This window comes from Cinclus cinclus, chromosome 6, assembly GCF_963662255.1.
Source record: "Cinclus cinclus chromosome 6, bCinCin1.1, whole genome shotgun sequence".
Lineage (NCBI taxonomy): Eukaryota > Metazoa > Chordata > Aves > Passeriformes > Cinclidae > Cinclus > Cinclus cinclus.
In genome coordinates, this window is record NC_085051.1 from 60,231,783 (window position 1) to 60,243,216 (window position 11,434).

Genomic DNA, 11,434 nt, shown 5'->3' on the forward strand with positions numbered 1-11,434 from the left:
CGCTTGGAAAAAGGGACATCTGACACAGGTTTTTTTTCTGTGCTGCGTGGAGTGTTCATCCCATCAGAGATGTGGGACAAACCTTTGGCAGCACTGAGGTGCCACGGGAGACCCTTGAGTTCAGGGAGTTTTGCTCTTTCTTTTCCTATTTACGCTTTCTTTGCCACTTTTTAAGTCATAGTTCCTCACACCCCTGCTAAACACTATCTCCCTCATTGCAGGATGTGAAGTTACCCCTGATGTGAACATCTCTGGTCAGAAATTCAACATCAAACTCTTGATTCCAGTGGCAGAGGGGATGAATGAGATTTGGCTGCGCTGTGACAACGTAAGTTCATCTCTTGGACTGGCCACCTCTTTGCCCACCATCTTGCTCAGGTGCTGTTCTTTAAATAGCAAACAGAAAAATGCTCTCACCTGTCTGATCGCAGCATTCCAAATGTGCTCCAAGTCACCTGTGAGTTTGGAGCAGAAAATCAGCCTTGGCTTTGTCCTGTGGTTTTTGGCCATGCATTGGTTGGGTTTCTGCCCGTCTTTGTGCTTCTTGGAGTCTCCGGAGGCTGGGAGGGAAATGAGGGCTCCGTGGGGTGTTTTTTGAGGGGGCTGGTGGTCCCCCCATGGCTGTGACAGATCTGTGTCCCTGTTTTATGGGACAGGAGACGCAGTACGCCAGCTGGATGGCCGCCTGCCGCCTGGCCTCCAAGGGCAAGACCATGGCCGACAGCTCCTATGGCATGGAAGTGCAGAACATCCTGTCCTTCCTGAAAATGCAGCATTTGAACCCAGACCCGCAGCTGATCCCAGAGCAGATCAACACTGACATCAACCCCGAGTGCCTGGTCTCTCCTCGCTACCTGAAGAAGTACAAGAACAAGCAGGTAGGAGCTGCTGTTGGCGTTGGCTGGGCTGGACACGCGTCCCGGCGGTGGCTGGTGTTTAACACGGCGTGGTTTGGATGTTTTGGGTGTCCTCACTCACTGGGATGCACGTGGTTACTAAAATGAGGTGGGAGTGAAGGGTGTGGTTTGGATCCGGCACCTGGGGATGGCACCCAGCACCGGGATTCTGCCGTGTGAAGTGCGTGGACGCGGCAGGGAGCCTTGAATTGGAAATGCATTTGAAATTGGTTGATGTTTATTTTAAACACATTCTGGGAATGGTTTGGAGCCTGCTGATAATGGTTTGGCCCCAGCTGCCCCATCTCTGCCCGGTGCTGGGGTTAAAACCCCTTCCCCTGCACAGAATCCATGGAGAAGCCCTCGGGATCAGCGGAGCTGCAGTTGCTTGCAGTGCTTTATCCACACTTGGCTGTAACACAGTTTGCATATTTCTCTTTCTGCTTTTCCACTGCTTCCAAATGCCAGTCCTCGGAACATTGCTTCAGTTTTGAGTTGCTGTGACTCGTGCTTGAACTCCATCCACGCTCCATCCGATCCCTGCCTGACAGGGCTGAACTGTTCCACACTGGGAATAAATGCAGTATTCTCTCAAAGAGAATTGTATGTCAGAACAGCAGGGAAAATAAGGAAAGCATTGCTCCGTGGCCTTTTGGTGACTTAAATCCTTCAGGCTGCTGGCTGGGGCTGGATATGATTTCTCCAAGCCCAGAAGAAGGCTGCAAGTCAGAGAAGCCGGAAAAATATAACTTTTTATTGGCACAGCACGATGATTTCCTGGCAGTGGAGTTATATTTTATATAGCCCTTATTATTCTCCTGAATAAGCCTTTATATCCACTTGGATGGAGGAGAGGCTGCATAAATATACTATTTTAACCTACATATATAGATATACAGATATATATTTATATATATAAAATACTTTCTAGGTTTCCAGTAAAACAGAGGCACCTGGAAAAATACTAGCTTGGAAAACTTGCTTACTGTGCAGGTATCCTGGTTATAGAAATAAAATCCATGGAATCACGGGGATGGGGATGATCCCAGTCAGGACGTGGCCATGGTGTGGACACCAGAGCCCTCACAGGCATCAGCTAAGCAATGGATTTAAGATTTTCCTTGGTGGCAAGAGGCAAAGCTTGGAGCAGCAGAGGATGTTTGCAGAGAGGAATGAGGGATGGAGGCTGCAGGAATGTCAGGAATTCGACCTCAAGGGTCCTTCCGCACAGGGAAGGAGGAGGAGGAGGGGGAGGAGGAGGCTGTGCAGCCCACAGGAGGTGCTGGAAAGGGAATTGGCCATGGATTTATGGAGGCTCTGAGTCCTCACCAGTCCCAAACCCACTGGGGTGATGTTTGTCTCCACGTGCAGCAGGTTGGGATTGGAAGCACCAACTCCTAAATGAAAATAAACAAAATATTCCCACCCAGAATAAGGATTTTTCAGAGCTCCCAGGTGCCCTGCCAGAGTTTGGTGTGGGAGCCATCAAGGGCAGACACATCCCTGGGAAGCAGAGCTGATGTTCCCTTCATCTGCTTGTTATCCCAAACAGCATCCCAATCATTTCTCCACATACCCCAATTAAAGGAATCTGCTGAGCTCAGAGCGAGCTCCTGAGCTTCCCCTCAAGCTTTCCCAGCCAGAGTGGCCTTGAGTTTGTGCAGAGGCATGGAGAGGAAAGCGAGGACATGAGCTCACCTCTGAACTGGCAGCTTCACTCTCCCCTTCACCCCCAGCAGGACCACAGAATCATGGAATATCCTGAGTGGGAAGGGATCCACAAGGATCAGAGTCCAGCTCACGGCCCTGCACAGACACCCCAACAGTCCCCCCTGCCACTGAGGCCATAGTCCAAACACTCCTGGAGCAGCCTCGGGGCTGTGCCCATTCCCTGGGGAATGTGGGCAGTGCTCAGCACCCTCTGGGGGAGGAACCTTTCCTTGAAATCCATCCTAAACCATCTCAGGACCAAAACCATCTCTCCAGAATGCCAGGGCCCAGCTGGGATCACTCCAGTGCTCCAGCAGGGCTAGCAAATCTCTGCTCACTTGTCCCTGCTCACATTCCCTTTGGCTGCTTTTCCACCTAAGGAATTGTGCATGTGGTTTGTTTGGTTTGTTTTTTTTTTTTTTCTTGAACTTTGGTTTGCAGTTAATTTACACTTTTCCCTTGCTTTGTTGCCATATTTCTGATTGCTTTTTTTTCTTTCTGCCTCCTTTTCTTTTGTTTTTTTTTTTTTCATTTCGCCTTGCCATCTTCAGCCAGGCTATGTAAGAGACTTGGTAAGTGACAGCAACAATAAAATTAAGATAAACTTAAAATAAACTTAATCTAGAACCCCTTTGGTTCAGAGAGCAGCGGTGAAAGCACTAACAAAACCTGCACCCTCCCTGTGACACTTGGGCCCTGGTTGGTTTTTATAACAGTCCCCAGTGATTTATGGGGTGAAACTGGAAACCCTACACCAAAAATTCGCCTTGTTGTTCACTCACATCCTTAAAGCTCTTAAGAGCATGAGTGGCTCTGACCAGACATCTCTGATCTATATTTGCTTTCCTGTATCTGGAGATGGGAAGCTCCATGTGGGCTCTGAGCAGTCGGAGATGAAATAAAGCCTCAGGGGAGGAATCGTTGATTATCCGCGCTCAGATCCCGTGCGCGTGACAGCGGAAGTGGCACCGAGGTCCCCTGTCCCCTGACCCCGCTGTGTCTCGCCGCCCGCAGATCACGGCGCGCATCCTGGAGGCTCACCAGAACGTGGCCCAGATGAGCCTCATCGAGGCCAAGATGAGATTTATCCAAGCTTGGCAGTCGCTGCCGGAGTTCGGCATCACGCACTTCAACGCGAGGTGGGTGGGGCTGCAGGGCTGGGCTGGGGGAGTTTCCTTGAAGGATACAGGAGGAGTGGGTTAAATATCCTGGAATCATTGTGGATTGGATTGGGTTGGGTTGGGTTGGATTTAGTTGGGTTGTGTTTAGCTGGGTTAGATTTGGTTGGGTTGGATTGGGTTTAGTTGGGTTGGATTTAATTGGGTTGGATTTGGTTGAGTTGGGTTGGATTTAGTTGAGTTGGGTTGGATTTGGTTGGGTTGGATTTAGTTGTGTTGGATTGGGTTGGATTTAGTTGGGTTGGGTTGGATTGGATTTAGTTGGGTTGGGTTGGATTGGATTTAGTTGGGTTGGATTTGGTTGGATTTGGTTGGGTTGGAAGGGACCTCAAAGTTCATCTTATTCCAACCCCCTTCCATGGGGAAGGACATCGCTGTGCACGTCCTCGGCTGGGGAAGTTGCACTGCAGCTGAAATTAAAAACATGAGCTGCGCTGATTTATGAAAATGCTTTCACAAGTACACTCGGCTGCTGGGTTTGTTCTCACAGGCTTGTTTTTATCAATCCCTCTGCCAGGTTCCAGGGTGGGAAGAAGGATGAGCTGATCGGGATCGCCTACAACCGGCTGATCCGCATGGACGCCAGCACGGGCGACGCCGTCAAGACCTGGCGCTTCAGCAACATGAAACAGTGGAACGTGAACTGGGAGATCAAAATGGTGAGATGGCGTCTGACACCCTGTCCTCTCCCCCTGCTCCTGTCAGTGAGACAGGCACCACGCCCAGAGTCCTGGAATCCCACAATGGTTTGGGTTGGAAGGGACCTTAAAGCTCATCCAGTGCCACCCCCTGCCATGGCAGGGACACCTCCCACTGTCCCAGACTGCTCCAAGTCCCAATGTCCATCCTGGCCTTGGTCACTTCCAGGGATCCAGGGGCAGCCACAGCTTCTCTGGGCACCCTCTGCCAAGAATTCCTTCCCAATATCCCATCTAAATCTGCCTTTTTGCAGCTTAAAGCTGTTCCCTGTGTCCTGTCCCTCCATCCCTTGTCCCCAGTCCTTCTCCAGCTCTCCTCGAGCTCCTTTAGGCACTGGTGAAGTTATATGTGACTCTTACGAAAAAACCCTCAATCTTTCTCTCCTGTAGCCAGAATTATTTTCTCCATTCTCTGAACCCACCCAATTAAATGAAGTGAAACCTCAGCCACTGATGTTTGGGCTCCATCCTAACCCATAACACAAATGTACAGGGCCTTATCCATTCTAAAATTCCTTTCATTTGCTGCACAACTCAGACTTTCCTGTAAATAGCAAAAAAACCCCTGAGTAGTTACTTCCCCAGGCTCCGAGATGGGATTTTCCCCTGCTTTTACATTTGGATGCAGAAAATTTTGGGCTCCTTTTTGGCAGAACACACAATTAAAATTGCCAGGGATACGAAGGCTGTTCTCCTGCAGTTTGCAGCTCATTAAGAGTTGCTGGAAAAATGATTTGGCTTCCCCCTCTGCCTCAGAGTCATTGTTTTGACTCAGTTGCAGACCTGATATCCCAATTATCCACCTTGGATACTCTGCTGGGAATCCCCATCCCTCCTGCAGAGCTGTCAGTGATGGGGAGACAAAAAGAGAGAAAGCATTGATAAATGAATGGTTTGTACAGTCACTCCAAAATGAGTTCCCCCAGCCCCCATAAAGTATCTCTGTGACCAAAATTCAACTTGGAAAACCAGGGAAGAGTGGAAAGGAAGCCCAGACTTCAACAGGTGTGTGCCCAATCCTTGTTTCTCTGGAAGCAGGGAAAGTGTGGCCACATGCTCACCATGGAGAGATGGAAACACCCCAGGGGGATTGTTTCTGAGTCATGGGGGAACACAAGAGGTAATGGTAATTTAAATAAATAAATAAATGAACAGATAAATAAATAGAAAACAATGAAAAGGCAATAAAAGGTGTTTCAGTATCTAAATATTTTAATAAGAGTCATAGGATATTGAAAGGGGGAAGGAATTCATATGGATCCTCAAGGCCAAATCACCATTCACAGAATCCTGGAATGGTTTGGGTTGGGAGGGTCCTTAAAGATCAACTCATTCCAACCCCTGCCAAGGCAGGAACATCTTCTACTGTCCCAGGATGCTCCAAGTCCCAGTGTCCAGCCTGGCCTTGGTCACTTCCAGGGATCCAGGGGTAGCCACAGCTTCCCTGGGCACCCAGTGCCAGGAGTTCAGCACCTTCAGAGAGAACAATTCCTCCTCAATATCCCACCCATCCCTGCCCTCTGTCCATGTGAAGCCATTCTCTGTGTCCTGTCTCTCCATCCCTTGTCCCCAGTCCCTCTCCAGCTCTCCTGGAGCCACTTCAGGCCCTGCAAGGGGCTCTGAGCTCTCCCTGGAGCCTTCTCTTCTCCAGGTGAACATTCCCAGCTCTCCCAGCCTGGCTCCAGAGCAGAGGGGCTCCAGCCCTTGGCCTCCTCTGGGCTCACTCCTACACTGGCACCACAAAAGTTTGCTTAGGCATTAGAAAAATCATCTGTACACCCAGAAAAATCAGGGAGGAGGGAAGAATCAGTTCCCTAGGGGAGGGCAGGGAATTGCCCGAGAAGCAGCAGCAGCAGCTGAGCTGAACTGAGCTGAGCTGAGCTGAGCTGAGCTGAGCTGAACTGAGCTGAGTTGAACTGAACTGAGCTGAACTGAACTGAGCTGAAGTGAACTGAGCTGAGCTGAGTTGAACTGAGCTGAGCTGAGCTGAACTGAGCTGAGCTGAGCTGAGCTGAACTGAGCTGAACTGAACTGAACTGAACTGAGCTGAGCTGAGCTGAAGTGAACTGAGCTGAGCTGAGCTGAACTGAACTGAACTGAGCTGAGCTGAGCTGAGCTGAGCTGAACTGAGCTGAACTGAACTGAACTGAACTGAGCTGAGCTGAGCTGAAGTGAACTGAGCTGAGCTGAGCTGAACTGAACTGAACTGAACTGAGCTGAGCTGAGCTGAGCTGAACTGAACTGAACTGAGCTGAGCTGAGCTGAGCTGAACTGAGCTGAGCTGAGCTGAGCTGAGCTGAACTGAGCTGAACTGAGCTGAGCTGAGCTGAGCTGAACTGAACTGAACTGAGCTGAGCTGAGCTGAGATGAGCTGAGCTGAGCTGAGCTGAGCTGAGCTGAACTGAACTGAGCTGAGCTGAGCTGAGCTGAGCTGAACTGAGCTGAGCTGAGCTGAGCTGAGTTGAACTGAGCTGAGCTGAGCTGAGCTGAGCTGAGCTGAGCTGAACTGAACTGAGCTGAGCTGAGCTGAGCTGAGCTGAGCTGAGCTGAACTGAACTGAGCTGTGCTGAGCTGAACTGAGCTGAGCTGAGCTGAGCTGAGCTGAGCTGAGCTGAGCTGAACTGAACTGAGCTGAGCTGAGCTGAACTGAACTGAGCTGTGCTGAGCTGAACTGAGCTGAGCTGAGCTGAGCTGAGCTGAGCTGAGCTGAACTGAGCTGTGCTGAGCTGAACTGAGCTGAGCTGAGCTGAGCTGAGCTGAGCTGAGCTGAACTGAGCTGAGCTGAGCTGAGCTGAACTGAGCTGAGCTGAACTGAGCTGAGCTGAGCTGAGCTGAGCTGAACTGAGCTGAGCTGAGCTGAGCTGAGCTGAGCTGAACTGAGCTGAGCTGAGCTGAGCTGAGCTGAGCTGAGCGTGCCCTGCAGGTGACGGTGGAGTTTGCTGACGAGGTGCGGGTGTCGTTCATCTGCACCGAGGTGGATTGCAAGGTGGTGCACGAGTTCATCGGGGGCTACATCTTCCTGTCCACGCGGGCCAAGGACCAGAACGAGAGCCTGGACGAGGAGATGTTCTACAAACTGACCAGTGGCTGGGTGTGAGCCCTGCCAGCCTCGCCCCGCAGGAACCCCCATGGCCATATTCATGTTTAACTTTCCAAAGCTGTCCTTTGAGATAATGCTGCTTAATAAAGTAAGCTTGAAATGTATCTTTTTTTTTTTTTAATAATTGAATTTTTGGTTGTTGTTTTTTTTTTTTTTTTTTTTTGTTTGGTTTGGTTTTATTTTTTGGTTTTTTGTTTGTTTGGGTTTTTTTTGTTTGTTTTTTTGTTGGGTTTTTTTTGTTTTGTTTTGTTTTTTGTTGTTTTTTTGTTTTGTTTTGTTTTGTTTTTTGCATTACCAGACCAGTTAATCTGTGTGCACTAATGAGCACTTCTGTTAATTTGCTATAACCAGACCATGTCTGGGCAGGGTGACAGTGCCGGTGACCTGCAGATCCAGACTCCGATGGGCAGATCAGGATAAAGATTTAACTGACTTAAAAAAGCCAATTTTTGAAGAGAACTCTAAGCCATCTTCTTGTAAAGCCATCCAGGGCTAAGCTATATGAAGTCTATTTATCATGTTTAGTGCATGAGTGTTTTATTTCCTTTTTTTGATGTTTTTATTCTGTACATTTGACCTGTTTGAAGTCGTCCTGCTCCCAGGCAGAGCTGCCATCTCTCTTCTCACACTACACCAGGACTCTCAAGGTGCCTGACATGACTTTGAGGATATCTTTGTGTGGCCTCGAAGATGATATTCTGTTAGTCTGTTACAGCTTGGTTTTATTTGTTTTAACTTGCCTTTTGATAATCATTTGTATTGTCTTTTTTTTTTTTATTTTATTTGTACACCGTATTGTATTATGACACTTTTAGTATTCACCAGCATAGTCACTGTTCTGCCTCTGATATGCCAATTTTTTTCATTACGATATGAAGTAAAAGGTTTATGAAGTAAAGGTTTTTGTGTAACTAATGTAAAAAACCACAAATTTTATAAAGTTGTACAGTTTTTGTAACTAGTCTCACAAGCCAGCTAGGATATTGCATAGATCAGCAGTAACTGTAGGATGTCTGGAAGGGGTACGGGGACAAACCAAGGAATAAAAAACCCACAAAAATTACAATTTCAGTCCAGTAAATTTTGGTCTAAGTTAAAGGGGATTCCAGAGCTGTGCCACAACACCCTCAGTAGCTGATCCCTGGGGCCAGGAGTGCCAGGTTCATTAAGCCATTCACACATTAATGCTAACAAGGAGGCATCCCCTGCCCACCTAATGCCAAGGAATAACCAGCGTTGTGTTCCCATAGTCCCTGGTATCAAGACTATGTTCAAATACATTTTATTTTAAATAAAAGTCAAATCTTTTATTTAACATTCAGCTGCCACTCCTGGTTTTTGGGGTCTAACTGTGCTATGCAAAAGCAATAAACAAGTCCTGTAGGGTGGAGCCATCCCATGCCAGCCTTGGGCTCCTTATCCCAAGTTTACTGAAACAAATGCCACTAAAAAGTTAACAAATTCTGGAATGGTCTGGGTTGGAAGGGACCTTAAAGCTCATCTCATTCCACCCCCTGCCATGGCAGGGACACCTTCCACTATCCCAGGTTGCTCCAAGCCCCAGTGTCCACCCTGGCTTTGGACCCTTCCAGGGATCCAGGGGCAGCCACAGCTGCTTTGGACACCCTGTGCCAGGGCGTCCCTACCCTCAAACCCAGGAATTCCTTCCCAATATCCCATCCATCCCTGCCCTCTGGCAGTGGGAAGCCATTCCCTGTGTCCTGCCACTCCAGGCCCTTGTCCAAAGTCCCTCTCCAGCTCCCCTGGAGTCCCCTTTAGGTCCCTTGTAGATACCACTCCCGGCCAGGCAGTGGGGAGCAGCCCAGGGATTCAGGGAATTGCAGGATCTAAGCCAAACCCATCACTGAACTGTCCCAAACTGCCACATCCACAAGGCTTTCACATCCCTCCACTGACTCCACTGCTACCCTGGGCAGTCTGTTCCAGTGTCTGACCTTCCTTTCTATCAAGGAATTTCCCCTAAAATCCAATCTAAACCTCCCCTGGCACAAATCCATCTCCCCATTTCTGCACTGATCCTTTCACACCACTGTGAAGCCTGTACCCTTGCTCCATAAAATCCAGGATAAGGGGTGGCCTGGTGGGGCTGGGCGAGTCCTCCCACTCCAACAGGGCCCAGGACGTGCCAGGGATGTTCCCAGTCCTGCCCCACGCCTTCGGGCTCGTTCTTTGGGATGCAGCAAGTCCGGGCAGCTCCGAGCCACACGAGCGGAGCACGCTCCTGGCAGGCAGCACCAGGATCTCGGCAGCAAGCCTGGAACAGCTCCAAAGCTGGCTGTGGGATGGGGATGGCTCCCTGAAAAATATTTATTGAAAAATATTTGCCTGCCTGAGGTTAGGCAGGATGGGGAGGTGAAAAGATGGAGCAAGTCCCCTCGGTCTGTCCGTCCCCAGGCACCTCGGCTGGGCCTGGCTGGAGGAGGTGATGAGGCAGGAAATGCTGAGCAGAAAAGCAGAGGAGGTCAGGGAAGGGCCATGGGAAGGCAGAGGCTGCTGTCAACCACAGCTCTTCCCCACATGGCCCCCCGAGGATGGGAACTGGGAGAAGCTGGGTGGGAAGCAGTGCTGGAGCTGCAGGAAACAGGGAGGGGGTCAAGGTGATCCAAAGGAGAATGCTGGGTTTTCCAGGATCTCTCCTAGAGGAAAACTTCCTTTCTCCTTGGATGAAAAAATGAGATGTCGGAGTGGAGCGGGGTATAAAAATGATGTGATTTGCCTAAAATCTGGAGAAACACCAGATAAAATAGGGCATGGATGGGAATGGCCACACACTGAGGATAGACAGGGGTGAGGAGGAAGTGTGAGGAGCACCCTGGAAAAGGGATAAAGGAGGGAAATGGTGAGAGCTGGAATCCATGGGAAGGATAGGATAATCCACCGCAGGGACAGGCAGCAGCGAGGACAAGGAGGTTTGTGGTTGTTTGCTCCATGATCCTGAGCCAAAGGAAAACCAGGATGTGGCAGGCACAGAGGGTTTCCAGTGATGTGGAAATCACAGGCCAGGTGGGTTTGGGGCGTCTGGGCATCAAACCCAGCAGCAGAGGATGAGGAGGGTCTTGGCAACACAAGACACAGCCAGTCCCAGTTCCTGCAGCTCCAGCACTGGAAGAAGACACAGAGATTTATTTTGCTGACACAGGGAAACGTGCCTGTGGTTGTTTCTTTTGGGTACTCCAAGTAATAATCCAAATTAAAACCCAAAGGAGAAGCCAGGCCGTGGGTGTCCCCAGCCCCCGGGTGACTCAGCCTCAGGGAGGAAAAGCTGTGATCGCCTGGCATCCACAAACCGGTGGCTGTACTTGGGAAAGAGGAATTCTTTCCAACTTCAGTGATAAGCACATGATGGGGAGGGAGATTGAAAGCCAACAGGGCTGCTCAAACCTCAGTTTAACAAAGTGGCAGAGATGCCTGAAAATGGGACAACTCCAGCCCTCCAACAGCAGCAGGGCCAGGGGGGTGATGTTCCCCCCTTGCTGACCCTGCTCCAGGACCTTGAGGAGGGGAAAAGGAAAAAATAAATCACTTTTTTGGCAAGGTACTGATGCAAACCGGCTGGCAGGCTGCAAATGCACCTCTCCCAATGCAGCAGGGGATTTGGATGCCTGGGGGGTCGGCTGGGATTCCTGTGGCGTTTTAAACCCCAAGTAATTTAACACCGTGCAGATGGGCGAGTCCCGGAGCGGGTTTGGAGCGGGATCGGTGGAGTTTTGGATGCAGGAGAGGTTTGCAGACGCACGGGTATTTGAAAAACACAGCAATAAAAGAAATATCTCCCCAGCAGGGCTGTCCCCTGCAGCAAGGAGGGGGCGAGAGCTGGGTGTGGAGACATCC

General features: G+C 49.8%; 1 protein-coding gene across 2 annotated transcripts in view; it reads left to right on the forward strand.

Moving 5' to 3' along the window:
• Positions 1-8,884, forward strand: part of FERMT2 (FERM domain containing kindlin 2) — a 51,138-nt gene extending 42,254 nt beyond the window's left edge. Inside the window, exons 10-15 of one of the 2 annotated variants that reach the window (XM_062495823.1) lie at positions 222-328; positions 657-878; positions 3,158-3,178; positions 3,621-3,745; positions 4,302-4,443; positions 7,406-8,884. In XM_062495823.1, the coding sequence (XP_062351807.1) occupies positions 222-328; positions 657-878; positions 3,158-3,178; positions 3,621-3,745; positions 4,302-4,443; positions 7,406-7,579 (791 nt within the window). In that variant the 3' untranslated portion in view covers positions 7,580-8,884. The remainder of the gene's footprint in view (positions 1-221; positions 329-656; positions 879-3,157; positions 3,179-3,620; positions 3,746-4,301; positions 4,444-7,405) is intronic. The other variant, XM_062495824.1, reaches the window with a different exon arrangement.
• Positions 8,885-11,434: the final 2,550 nt, after the last annotated feature.